The 15,091-nt window shown below is 39.0% G+C and overlaps 1 protein-coding gene across 3 annotated transcripts in view; it reads left to right on the top strand.

Moving 5' to 3' along the window:
* The window catches only part of LOC142099296 (coagulation factor XIII B chain-like), a 341,745-nt gene that overhangs the window by 235,779 nt on the left and 90,875 nt on the right, over positions 1-15,091 (top strand). For all 3 annotated transcript variants that reach the window (XM_075182612.1, XM_075182611.1, XM_075182613.1), the window contains 2 exons: positions 6,078-6,251; positions 9,767-9,937. In XM_075182612.1, coding sequence (XP_075038713.1) covers positions 6,078-6,251; positions 9,767-9,937 — 345 coding nt within the window. The remainder of the gene's footprint in view (positions 1-6,077; positions 6,252-9,766; positions 9,938-15,091) is intronic.

Below are 15,091 nucleotides of genomic sequence, written 5' to 3'. Positions count from 1 at the left end.
GAGTGAACTTTTTTCCAAATGATTCTAAGCCTAGAAGCCATAGAACGCATGCCTGGGAAACCAGAAGAGTTGAGAGTGGCCAACGAGTTGGATCTAGGATGAAAATCTAGGTTACAGCAAAATGGGGAGGGACGAGTAGAAAAATAACATGAATTATTATATGCAAACTCTGCCAATGAGTAGTAGAGTTGACCAGTTGTCATGAAATTCCGAGGCGTACAAACGTATTTTTTTTTTCAGGGATTGATTAACCCTTTCAGCTTGCCCTTTGGATTGTGGATGGTACGCTAATGAAATTTTGATGAAATGTTGGTTCCGAGGAGTGCACAAAAAGAATTCCAGAATTGGGCAACAAATTGAAAGCCACAATCAGAGACAATATCTGAAGGCCATGAAGTTGGAAGATGTGTTGGATAAAAAGTGATACTAGACTCGGGAGTTTAGTTAAGTCAATAAAATGAGACATTTTGCTAAATCGATCCACCACCACCCATATAGTGTTATGCCCTGGTGAACACAGAAGATCCACAATAAATCCATAGATAAGTGTGTCCAGGGTCTGGTAGGGGCAGAAAACAGCATGAACTGGCCCAAAGGGCAGTTCCTGGGGGCTTTTTTCTAGCACAAGTTTCACAGGGCAGAACAAAGTCTTTGACATCAGAAGACATGATGGGTCACAAAACGGATCATGAGAGAGTCTCTGTGGTCTTAAAGATACTGGGATGTCCGGCGGTTTTGTTTTCATGAGCTTCAGTGAGGACAGTCTTCCTAAGGTGGACTGGTACAAACAAGCGGTTTGCGAGTGTTTCTGAGCGATCCAACTTTTGAAATCTACGAAGAGTAATATCCAAGTCTTGGTCCAACCCAGCAAGAATAGCAGAAGACGGTATAATAGGCAGCAATTCTGGAGCAGGTACAAGGTGTGAAACAAAGCTTCTGGATAATGCGTCTGCCTTGACATTCTTGCATCCAGGTCAAAAAGTGATAGCAAAGTGAAAGCGGGTGCTAGAATTCTTCACCTATAGCAGTGGGGAAAAAAACAGTGACCACTGCGACTGCCTAGGATTCAACCATTTTGCAGATTCTATGTACTGTAGATTTTTATGTTCAGTGATAACTGAGATGACATGAGTCCCTTCCAGCCAGTGATGCCATTCTTCAAATGCCCATTTGATGGCCAAAAGTTCGAGATTGCCTACCTCATAGTTAATTTCTGCAGCAGAGAATTTGTGGGAGAAGAAAGCACAGGGATACAGTTGCAATGGTCCTTCTGAGACAAAACAGCACCAACACCTATATCAGAGGTGTCAACTTCCAGAACAAAGGGTAAATCAGGATTAGGATGCCTCAAAACAGGAGATAAATGCTCTTTTAAGGGCCTCAAAAGAACTAATAGCCTCTGGAGACCAATTTCTAGGCTCCGCCCCATTTCGGATAAGGGCAACAATGGGAGCCACCAGATCCGAAAAAGCAAGGATAACCTTTGGATAGCTTTCAGATTAAAGGGTCATACCCAATCCAAGATGTCCTAAACGTTGCTTGGATCCATAGAGAATCCGGAAGAAGAGATTATATAACCCAGGAATGATACTGCTCGTTACACTTCTTTGTTCCCATTGCACTCTTTATTAGCCAGGCTTCCTTATATAAACTTAATGTGACAAACCCTGAAGCCCTTCCCATTAATATACCAACTCCCTTCCTGCATATTTTACAAAGTAAATTTCAGTACATTTGGAAGGAACACTCTCTTTAATATCTTGACATTCAAGTCCTGTCCACTGTAGCCAATGTATTTGAAGTTAATATTGACCAAAGAGTGGTTGAACCGTGAGGTCTCCTAGTTGGGCCGCCTAGCGGTGTTTATGATGATGTTACTGCCTAAAATCATGTATATTTATCACACTATTCCATACCTGATTCCTAGGAAATACATGGCTAAACTACACTAGGGGTTAAATGTATGAACCTCCAGATTCTTCAACTCCGGCGAGTTCAGCGTCTTCAGCGCTTAAATTTAAAGCGGCTTTGCCTTGTAAAGGAAAGTAGAATGACTTTAGCTAGGAGACTGGGAGTAGCTCTTCCGCACCTAGTTAAATACCAAGAAGCCTTTACATTAGCACAATTATGAGATAGGGCCCCCAAATACATAACAAACCTTGGGTGGACTTGGAGTGGGCCTTAAATCTGGATTATCCTCTAGCAGCTCTTATTGGACCTTCAAATTATTTTTTATAATGTAAAAAACTTCCAAATAGACAGGATAGACAGGATATCCCGTGCCGGCACGGGATATCCTGCTTTTTTCTGCAGTGGATGCACACCACCTGGAGAAACAGCTGATCATTCGGATGTCTGTACCCGGGACTTTATACTGACACGCTGACTCGTCTCCTGCTTTCTGGTAGGAGTGCATTAGCTGCTTTAATATCAGGATTCCATTTGTATTTGTCTATTTGGAAGTTTTTTACATTATATGTTTTAAATAAATCTCTGAGGTAATACACCAGGGGGTAAATGTATGAAGCTCCGGCTTCTTCAACACCCGCAGGTTTGGCTTCTTCAGCGCTCAAATTAGGGAAGTTTCCCTTTACAAGTCAGCGCTCCTTTAAATTTAAGTGTTGAAGACGCCGAACTCGCGGGTGTTGAAGAACCCCGAGTTTCATACATTTCCCCCCAGATGCGGTTCTATTTTTCTCCTATTTATATTGGTCGAATAAACGGACTAGTGGAAGAAATGTTTATGAAAGAACACCATACCATCAGAGGGATTTTTTATATTGGCATGTAAGTGTGGTTATAAAACTTGTTGTTATTTGAATACCATCTTCACTTACTGGTGATATTTATATACTATTCGACACAAATCCTTGGTGATATTTCTGGGTGTATATTATAGGTGATTATTCAATCACTTACCCAGCTTTTCTCCATTTCTTTTTCCACATATAAATATCTCTGACACCGCTTGGAGAGAAAAAGTATTCATGACAAAGACTTTTAAGCCTTACAAGGGAACATTACATTGATAGAAGATTTAAGGATAAAGAGAGAAGAGAAAAATAACTCTATGTTGGACTATATGATCATATATTTTAGGTGATGAGAACCTAAGCAATTTGCTCATTTTTTCAAGTGCTTGATGCACCTTATGTATATTATGGTTATCAGATTGTGTTGAATGTAGTGGCATTTAATGTATATTCAGGCAGTCATCAAGCAGGGAGCGCTGATTTGGGATATCATTCTTTTTGCCTTTAGCATCTCCTACATGTCATTGTAATTTTTTAAACAGTTCTGTACCACCAAATTGATTGTGTGAGCAAAACAGGAAATGTGATGGAATTCCCCCCGCTGTTTTGCTCCAACAATATTGGTGGCGTTATCAGAAATCACATATCTTCAGGAGTCTCCAAGCTAGTCCTGCATCCGAGTTTCTAAGGCGAGATGACTCCTCCCCTATCCAGGACTCCTCAGAAGAATCCTTGAGCGTTAGGCCCGCTGTTCCTGCTGCTGGGGGTGGATCTCCAACCCAGAAGTAGACCAAGAAGAAGACTACTAGTAGTTTACAACAATTGACTGTTAAAAAATCCTTTGCAAGAGGAAGCAAGTATGAATGCTATCACCCAGTCGCTAAGCGAATCACAGATGCCATGGTGACTATGCTAGTATTAGATCTGCGTCCAATATCCACTATTAATGCAGCTGGTGTTAGACAATTACTTGAGGTCTTGTGTCCCCGTTACCAAATTCCACCATTTTACTAGAAAAGCTATTTCTCACCTCTACCAGAAGGTTCGTAAAAATGTAGTTTTTGGGCTACAAAATGCCATTCTACCCATTGTACACTTAACCACAGATATGGGCACAAGCGGAATTGGGCAAACTAAAGATTATATGACTGTGACAGCCCACTTTGTCGGGAATTCGCCTTCACCAGCAGGAACAGCAGCAGCATGTACCCAAGTATGTCACATTTTTCTGAGGCAGGCTACTCTGTGTATCATCTGCTTCACTAAAAGTCATACTATTGTTATTATATATATATATATATATATATATATATATATATATATATATATATATATTATTATTATTATTAGTGTCAATAGTGTTATCAGGATAAGGTCACCTCTAAAAAAGAGATGGGGTTTTAAAAAGCGTCTAAAGATTTGAACGCCGTGGGAAAGTCTGATTGAGCATGGTAGGGAACTCCATAAGTGGGGGGCAGCACTGGAGAAGTCTTGAAGGCGGGGGTGAGAGGTGGTTATCAGAGATGAGACGAGGTGCAGGTCAGAGGTAATACCGCTGACAATCAGTTTAAAAACTAAGGGATGTCATTGCAACATGGCTTATCCTGCTTGGACTCTTCTGAGGATATGTGATTTCTGATAATGGCACCAATATTGTTAGAGCATTACAGCAGGGGGAATTCCATCACATTTCCTGTTTTGCTCACACAATCAACTTGGTGGCACAGAACTTTTTAAAAAATGACAATGACATGCAGAAGATGCTGCATGTCATTCTGCAACAGCATTTAGGAGAATGCAGCAGCTGCAAGAAGAATAGAATTTAGGGGAAATGTACTTTAGTCCAGCGCAGTGGAGAATACTTTCTGTGTTGTGCAAGGTGCTGAAACCACTCTAAGTAGACACCTGTGAAGAGAGTGCAACACTGTTAGATTGAGTCAAGTAATTCCCCTAATTAGACTTTTGAAAAGCAGCCAGAGAAATTGAAGGAGGAAATGAAACAAAGCAAGTCCACTAATTATGATGGACTTGTAGATTAAGTACTTTATTCACTTCACCAGGATCTAAGAGTTATCAACATCTTGAAATCGGATCATTACATTTTGGCAACTTTGCTTGATCCTAGGTTTAAGAGCTATGTCTTTTCTTTCTATTCAACTGACCCAGATCACAAGAGATGCAATAAGCTCCTGGTCAGCAACCTGACAGCTCAAGTGGTACATGACACAATGATGTCTCCTCCTTCAGTTTCTCTGGAAATTGCTTTTAGGAAAAAACTTAGCTTTCCCAAGACACTCAGTAGTTATGCAGATGAGTCTGCACAACATTTTGACATTTGGCCTGGTCTAAAAGAATTGCCCAAAAATCGTGACACCTCTTCCTTAAAAGGAACTACAAGAAGCTATATTACTGTAAATTAAAATATATGTTTGTGATAAATGTAAGTGAAAACATATGTTGTCATACTGGTCCGACTGGACAGTATTGTCATAGAAATCGGAATGTTGTAAGTTATGTCCCTGGTCAATGCTGCTCAGTGGAACAGAGGTGAAAAGGTTTTGTGAACACTTGTCCTTGGTGCACATTATAGTGAATAGGCATTTTGAGGGGAGGGGATTACGGGGCTGCCTAGCACTTTAGAAGCGGTAGTTACATCTACTGGGTAAGTGGTAACACCTCTCACTGTGACATCAGAGTGATGTCACCATGTTCCCTTTAATCCACGATTTTATCCACAGAAAAGTTTGTAGGTATTGATATCTGTTTAATGTAAAGCATTGTGTAGGTGATAGGATTGCTTTAAGCACGTCACAGTGGTTTTATGAGCAGGTTTACTTCACAAAAAACCTTCTGTCATGCTTCAACATGGATCTATCTCAAATTATAAAATATATTACAAAATAAATTTCGATTTGATCTAAACGAAACTTTGCAGAATAAATACATACCTCCAAACCATCCCATTGTCTGTTCACCGCTGCTCTACATGGCAGAGCCGTGAAGGGGAGGAAAGAATGGGACAGCAGCGATAGGCACGCCACTAGGGTGGGATCATACCCCCATCATGCCATGACCATGCCCCTGTCCTGATGCTGCCTACTCAATTGTTGGGAGGTATGTAAATATTACATTACTTTCATTCACTGATCCCCCAAGTTCAATTATCTGAACTGGTTTTAATAATAATAATAACAATATATTGATAATATAAAAATGGTCATGAATAATAGAGTTTAAACCACTAGGCCGTATTACTGTAATTCCAAATGTATTTCTAGAGGTTTCATAATACCTGTGTGTGAAAATTATTCTTTATTTATTCAGAAAAGTCATGTGGAGAAGCTCCATCTGTTGAAAATGCAGTTATTCGAGGGACAAAGACAGACTACGAGCATGGTGAAAATGCAAACTATCAGTGTAATAAAGACTTCGCTTTTGCTGGAGGCAGCTCAGCTGAATGCATAGAAGGAAAATGGTTGAATATTCCAACTTGTACAAGTAAGTATTGATTTCATGCAAAGTAGAAAATGTAATTTGTACACCTAAATTTCAGTGCAATGTATGGTAAATAAGTAAATTGAATTTATTGATCAACAAATGATATTGATATACTTAAAATGCCTGCAAATTATATTTTCGTAAGTGGACTTGTAAAGTAGCAGAAGCTCAAAATATTTAACTTGTATAATTTTCCTTAATGGACCTCTATAATATTCCTCACCTGTACATATACACTATAAATATATATAGTTATAAAGATTATTGAACATTCTGCTAAAACAATTAACAGAGTAATTGAGTATTCCAAGCTACACCACCTAGGAATAGAATGCAAATATGCTAAAAGGAGAATACATTGAGATGAGCAAAATCTTTAAAACTAATCCACTGAATATTTGCCTCTTTCTGCATTATGCACAACTTCAAATGGTTCAATCAACAGAATTTGGCCTTAAATTGGTCCACGTGGAATTTCTTCTAACATTTTAATTCCAACTGAAATTCCCCTATTGCCTTATCTTTATTGTTCTGCCCGAAGTTCTCATTTGTTATACCTCAACCACAACACATAGCAGAATGAATTTACATTGTTGCTCAAGCTTAAATTATAGACTATAATTCCATAAAATGCAGAATGAAAATTTACAATTACAGCACACTATTGTGCATGAAGGAACGGAACTCACAGAAGGTGTAGCTGGAATTCTCACCTCAAACAAAACGTTCTGTCCCACAGCAAAACTCAGATTTGTGTAAAATTTTGCAGCAAGTTTACTTATCCCTAGTTCTAACTAGCTTCAACATTCTCATGCACTTGCTCTTCACGTCTGTCTCTGTTATGTCATCTGATATGAAATTAAATTCCTTTCTCAATCTAAACCATTGTAGTTTGTCATATTGTCATTTTACTACATTTCCTCTAAAGATGTATGACCCTCTAAATGGAATGTGAAAGGCAATGTAAGTATTCATTTCCAAATTTAAAACTGCAGTGATTTTAATATTAACATTTATTAACATTATTGCAGCCATTACTGAAAGTATTGTATAAACATTATTGACATTTCTAGTTCATATAGGAATTATTGATGTTTACAACATATCCATTTTATTATAAGGGCTATATACGATTATTCCTTTAAATGTTAATCACTGTTTTTGACAATTATCTACCCAGATAAATTCTAAAGTGTGTATGAAAAGTTTCCAGACTAGAAGGATCATCATTTGATTGGCTGTGAGCGGGAGAAGGTGGTGGTACCTGTTTGCTGGCATTACCTTACAAGCAATCAGTTGTTTTCAGATATCTCCCAAAATAATGCCTCCTCTTACATTGGCCTAGTTATTATGGTGTGGAAAATACTATTACTTTGTTACCATATTGATAATAAATATAGTATCATTGCAAGTTATCAATTTTACTTCGACCAGGACAACGCCAGCAAGACGTCTGGATCTGCGATTTGTATCTCCTGCAGAGATAACTTCCTCTATTGATTTAACTTAGCATGTGCAATGAAAGGTCTGCACATGTTCTGTATATTTTTTCCTCTGTACTCAACTCCTTCCCGTATTAATACTAACAGCACACATTACAGAAAAATAATTTCATGAAATTTTTATGTATTGATGACCAATGAATCTCACAAACTATTAAAACCAATACATAAATAATTGTATTAAAAGTTTGTAATATTCTGTTATGTGTGCTGTTAGTATTAATATGAGGAGGAGCCAAGCATGCACAGACACTGTAGAACAGGAACCAAGAAGAGGGAAGCTGCTTCTTCACTGATGTTGTTCCACTGGGGCAGATCTTTGTACTATTTTCCAAGTTAACACCATCCAATTTGGATACCCTCAATCCACCTCTATAGGCAAAAGGGGCCTCAATTGCAAGTTACTCAAAACTCTATATGCATTTTATGCACAGTGTGGCAAAGCATATTTTTATTGGCTGCAATTGAACTTAACATCCAACTCTAAGGTCTATTGGTCAATAGGAGAAAATACCTAGATTTGGCGAAAACTGGAGTTCTCAATGATATTGGGGATTTTTCCTATTTATCAAAGTCCCAGGCAATTAAACCTATTTATCATGGGCAGCACAAGTGTCAACTCTGTCATCTCAGGATGACATCAGCCAGGGGTCACTACAGGAAAAATGCCTTGTTGGTAAAATAAAGCATTTTTTTATTTTTTTAAATACATACACTATATATTTTTTCTAATGGAATCTGGAACTAGAAGCACAAGTCAAGTTGTATGTTACAGTATTATAATGTTTGTGCACTCCTTGATCCAGAAAAGGGTACTCAGATTTTTATTTGACAGTATTAATCATTATTTGTCTAATCTAAGAATATCCATGTTTTTTCAATACAATCCACATTTCTGTTGCTATCTATTGCATATGTACTATTGTGAGTTGAAGACAACCAGGCATTTTATAGAATTATACTTCTGCATATTTTTAGGGAGTGGCTGGCTCGTTTTCCTACAAGTTGGCAACCCATATTGTAAATTGAACTTTAATTTTCTAGTAGCGAAATATTAGAACATTGTATCCATTATTTTCATGTTGCCTATAAAATATTGTCAATTTCACCGAGTTGGCAGAAGATGTTTAAATCACTTAATTTCTGAGAGAAAAGGACCAATTGTGGTATGGAACTCTAGCGTTCATTTGTAAGCATACATTTTTAATGCAAATATTGACAAATTTTAATATACAATATTACATATTTGAAAAATGCTTGGACCTGGGTTAAGTTTTAGAAAAATCTAATTTCCTGTATTCCAGGAATGACTGCATCTACAGTTTGGTTTGGTAGCTCGACATATCCCTTCTGGCTGTTGGTCACATCCCTTTGGCAGAGCTCCTCAGCTACGTGGCTGCACACACATAATTTAATAGGTTTTCTACAGTCCTAAGCCTAACAGATAAAGAATGTAGGGTAAGAACTGTTTAGTATGAATTGACGCTTGACATGGAGCAGGAATCCACATTAAACAGTTTCTTTTTTTTGGGTTTTTTTCTTCAATTTTTTTTACCTGGAATAACTGGTATAATTAGAACACTTTATCCACACACTGGATAATAAATTAACTGTTGGAAACATATAATCAGATTAAACTGAGGGCAATAAAAACACATATAAGGGAGAAATCACAATTGGTTTTATCTGTTTCACATCTTCACAATCTTGACACATTTAGCTATGTTCTTAAACAGGCACATTCATGCAAAAATAAGCAAATTATGTCACAAATAGCATTGTTGCTGTGGACCCACATTTTCACTTATTTTTGTAAAACAATTTCTGACTTGTCATTTCATTGAGTATTCAATGGGTGAATCACACTTGCCCTGTGGCTATTGTTGGGCTAGCCTGAAGCGTGATATACAAATTTAACTTCTAACAGTTAATGCATTTAGAACAAAAAGAATGCACAAAAGAAGATAAAAATCTAAAACATTTATGCAATGTTTTTCTAATTTTTACTTGAAGCTACATCTTGTGGACCGGCTCCAGAAGTGCCTAATGCCAATATCATAACAAAGAAAAATAAGTTTGCATCCGGCGAAAAGGCAATGTATCAGTGTGTTATTGGTTATTCTCTTGAACAATTAGGAGCGGTTTGTGAGAATACACAATGGGAGGATATACCAGTGTGCAGAAGTAAGTAATATCATAAGACATACTCTTTCAATGTACTAATTGGTTTCATTCTAAAAAATTGTAATATACTACTTCCAGTGTACACAATGAACATAGCTGCATAACTGTGAGATATCCTGTAAATGGAATATGTACTGTGGTATCAAAGGCTAGATTTTAAATTACTAAAGTACTATCAATATTTTTAAGATATAGGGGGCCTTTTTATCACGTTTTAAACTATGCAGAAACAGCTGTTTTCACATGGTTTAGGCCTTTTTAAAGTTTAGTAGCTATTTAACAAATGCCTTATGCAGGAGATATTGGAGATATCTCCTGCTTTAGACAAAGTATTGCATAATACTGCACTCCCCATAATTTCCAATGGGGACTGCGGTCTGGTTAAATTTATCAATGTCACGGGCACTAGGAGTTGCTACCCGAGTTTCACCAGATGGTACTCTGCTGGAGAGGCGGGGATATGGCACACACCTCAAAGCAGGCAGGTGAATGATTGGAGCGACACAACAGCAGGAGAGTAGAGATAGTCTGAGGCAATCAACGACTTGGAGTTGTAAACTGGAAACTGGAGATAATGTAGACACGAGGAGTGAACGTGGATTGGTGATGATAGGTAGAGGAGGAGTCAGTGGTGTGCGTACAGCAAGTTGTACCACTGCTCTGATGGGAAGAATAGGATGGGTGCAGGTAGGTAGCAGGGTAGTCGGTGGTCTGCGTGCAGCAAGTTGTACCACTGCTATGGTGAGGAAACGGGTCCAGGTGTAGGTAGGTAATAGGAAAGTCAGTAGTCTGCGAGTAGCAAGTTGTACCACCGCTGTGATAGAAGAACTTGTCCAGGTGCAGGTATGTAGCAGGGAAGTCAGTGGTCTGCGTGCAGCAAGTTGTACCACTGCTGTGGAGGGAGTGAGGACTTGTCCAGGTGCAGGAGAGTGAAGTTGAAAGGCAAACTGTGGCTGTATAGGAACAGCGCGAGTAGAGCAATGTCTTGGAAGGCACAATGAATAGTCTGTATATATAGTTGGTGCCTTGCAGAGGAGAGAAGCTGATCACAGCAGTTTATGCACAATGACGCCAAGTAGTAGCGTGAGTAGGTAACGAGCTTGAGTGTCAGCAAGTCCTAACTGGAGCAATGCGGAAACACAGTCTATATGGGTACCTGTACCCTGCGCAATAACCAACAGTGGATGCAACTGGTATGCGAGTAGAATAGATAATAGTCAATAGTTAGTAACGCATACCCAGTTGTGTAGATCCGGAATCAGCTGGGAGATAAAGCGTTGTAGCGGTATGGGAACCGCCGCTGAGTTAAGCAGGGAAGCAGCGTGGAAGCTGTAACACGATCAGCAGGATGTCAGCGTTGGAACGGTCAGAGGACCGCTGCTGAGTGGAGTCAGGAGCAGCGTGGAAGCTGTGACATGATCAGCAGGATGATAGTGTTGTAGCGGTGTGGGAACTGCCGCTGAGTTGAACAAGGGAGCAGCGTGGAAGCTGTAATAAGAACAATCTGCACACAGTTTGGAAGCTGTATAACGAGTAAAGCTGGAAGCAGTTTGGGATCTGCACACACCTAGAGAAGTTCACTGGGAATGAGACTTCAAGATCAGGCCCCTACCTAGGGTTGCAGGTGCCTTAAGTAGGGTGAGGTAATTGATCTGTCAATGACCTCCATGGACAGGTAAAGCTACTAGCGAGACCTGCGCATGCGCAGATGGCAGGATAGCGAGCGGCCACGATTCCACACAGGTGTAGAGAGAAACGATGGAGGACCTCGCACCAGAGTAGAGGCACTCACGGTCTGGTGAGTGACAATCAAGCTCCGAATGTTTAGCTTTTTGGATCTTGGCCCATCTGAAGATGGCATTAGCTATTCAATCCTATGGGGAGAGCATAGCAGGAGAGGGATCTTCGAGTCACCAAATAAAAGAGAAGGTATATATACATAGTAACATAGTTGATGAGGTTGAAAAAAGACACCAGTCCATCAAGTTCAACCTATTTTGGATCTCCTGCTATCCTGCACTTATATTTGAAATTAATCCAGAGTAAGCAACCGCCAATCTGTTTCAATTGTGAAAATCCCCCCAGACTCAATATTGCAGTCCTATTTTTACCCTATATCCACTACTATCCTTCATTTTAAATTAACGGTCATATCCCTGGATACACCTTTCCGCTAAAAATTTGTCTAACCCTTTCTTAAACATATCTATTGAATCTGCCATCACAACCTTCCCTGGCAATGAATTCCATATCTTGACTGCCCTTATTGTAAAGAACCCCTTCCTTTGCTGGTTGTGAAATTTCCTCTCCTCTAACCTTAGGGGATGACCACGTGTCCTGTGTATGGTCCTTGGGGTAAAAAGTTCCCATGAAAGCTCTCTGTATTGACCCCTAATGTATTTGTACATAGTAATCATATCTCCCCTTAGACGCCTCTTTTCTAAAGTAAACATGCCTAAACTGGCTAACCTTTCCTTAACCATAACTTAATGACTCCATACCCTTTATCAATTTTGTCGCCCTTCTCTGAACCCTTTCTAGTTCCAAATTATCTTTTTTATAGAGTGGTGCCCAGAACTGTACTGCATATTCAAGATGAGGTCTTACCAACGATTTATACAGTGGCAAAATTACACTGTCTTCCCTTGTATCTATGCCCCTTTTTATGCATGCCAAAACTTTGTTTGCCCTTGCAGCTGCTGCTTGACATTGAGCACTATTGCTAAGTCTACTGTCTACGAGCACTCCCAAATCCTTTTCCATTATAGATTCTCCTAAATTAATTCCATTTAATTTATAGATTGCGTTCTTGTTTTTGATCCCTGAATGCATAACCTTACATTTATCTGTGTTAAACCTCATATTCCATTTGGCCGCCCAATCCTTCAGTTTATTTAAGTCCCTCTGTAGAGAAGCTACATCTTGCTCTGATTTTATTACCTTACTGAGTTTAGTGTCATCTGCAAAAATAGAAACTTTACTCTCTAAACCATCACCAAGGTCATTAATAAATATATTAAAAAGGAGTGGTCCCAGCACGGAACCTTGAGGTACTCCACTTAAAACTTTTGACCAATTAGAAAATGTTCCATTTATCACAACTCTCTGTTCCCTATTCTATAACCAGTTTTCGATCCAAGTACAAATGTTGATTCCTAGACCCAGTTCCCTTATTTTGTAAACCAACCTCTTGTGTGGCAATGTATCAAAGGCCTTTGCAAAATCTAAGTAGACCACATCTACTGTCCTGCCCTGGTCTAAGTTCCCACTAACTTCCTCGTAGAAACTAATTAGATTAGATTGACATGACCTATCCCTCACAAATCCATGTTAATTCCCACTAATAATTTTATTGCGTACCACGTAATTCTGAATACTGTCCCTTAAAATACTTTCCAGTAGTTTCCCCACTATTGATGTCAGGCTTACAGGTCTATAATTCTCTGGTTGTGATCTCGTCCCCTTTTTAAACAACGGCACCACATCTGCTATTCGCCAATCCCTTGGTACTGAGCCTGATGAGATTGAATCTCTGAAAATTAAGAATAGCGGTCTAGTTATTTCCGAGTTTAACTCCATAAGGACCCTTGGGTGTATGCCATCTGGACCTGGAGCTTTATTTATCTTAATATTCTTCAGTCGCCTTTGGACTTCTTCCTCTGACAACAAAGTATTAATTAATGGCATGGTTTCATTTCCATTTTTATGTATTACTCCTGCCATTTGTTCCTCTCTGGTAAATGCTGAAGAAAAGAACGTGTTTAATACCTCTGCTTTTTCCTTAGTATCATTTATCAATTCACCCATCTCACTTCTTAGGGGTCCTATAATACCTTTTTTAATCCTTTTGCCATTTATATACTTAAAAAACTTTTAGGGGTTTGTCTTACTTTCTTTTGCAACGTGCCTTTCATTTTCTAATTTAGCCAATCTAATTTCCTTTTTGCATGTTTTATTACATTCCTTGTACCTACGGAAGGACTCCTCTGACACTTCAGACTTAAACAATTTAAATGCACGCTTCATCCTTTGCATTTCTTCCCTTACCTTTTTATTTAGCCACATTGGTTTCGACTTAATTCTTTTACATTTATTTCCCATAGGAATGAACTTATGCGTGTATGTTTCCAACAACATTTTAAAGACAGCCCACATTTCTTCCGTATTTTTTCCTTCAAAGGCTTTGTCCCAGTCTATGCTCTTTATAGACTCCTTTAGCATATTAAAATTTGCCTTTCTAAAGTTTAAAGTCCTAGTTGATCCCTTATACCGTTGTTTCTGGAAACTGATTTCAAATGAGACCATATTATGATCACTGTTTCCCAAGTGCTCCTTTACTTGAATATTTGATATTACGTCTACATTGTTTGTTATTACTAGGTCCAGTATAGTCCGGTTCCTAGTTGGTTCCTCTACTAATTGGGACATGTAATGGTCTTCTAGCGTACTCCGAAACCTATTTCCCCTAGCTGTACCGCAGGTCTCAGTACGCCAATCAATGTCCGGATAATTAAAATCCCCCATAATTAAAATGTGTCCTAGTTGTGTAGCCTTTTCAATTTGCTGTAGAAGTTGGGCTTCCTCAATCGTACTAATATCTGGTGGTTTATAGCATATCCCTATCAGCAACTTCTCTGTACTTTTTCGTCCGCTGGATATTTCCACCCACAATGCCTCTATATTATCACCAATATTCTCGTATATAACTTCCTGAATACTTGGTTTTAATTCTGGCTTAATATAAAGACATACTCATCCTCCCCTTTTATTTACTCTATCCCTTCTGAAGAGAGAATAGCCTTTCAAGTTGACTGCCCAGTCATGTGTATCATCCCACCAGGTCTCCGTAATACCTATAATATCATACTGCTCATTCATTGCTACTAGTTCTAATTCCCCAATTTTACCTGTCAGGCTTATTGCATTTGCAAGCATACACTTAAGTCTATTGCCCCCCTTAGGTATTTCTTTTTGCTTTAAAAAGGGCCACTCCTTATCGGCTATGCTTCCCTTTCCCCCCTCTCCACCCCCTTGACTCTTGTTAAATTCCTTCTTACTACTCTCAATGTCTATCCCATGAATACTTGCTTGCCCCTCCCCCCCCCCGGAGCCTAGTTTAAAATCTCCTCCAACCTTCTAACCATCCTCTTCCCT

The sequence above is a fragment of the Mixophyes fleayi genome, chromosome 8, assembly GCF_038048845.1.
Source record: "Mixophyes fleayi isolate aMixFle1 chromosome 8, aMixFle1.hap1, whole genome shotgun sequence".
In the NCBI taxonomy this organism is placed as follows: Eukaryota; Metazoa; Chordata; class Amphibia; order Anura; family Limnodynastidae; genus Mixophyes; species Mixophyes fleayi.
The sequence above is the reverse complement of the archived record's forward strand: the minus strand, read 5'-3'. Positions and strand labels throughout refer to the sequence as shown.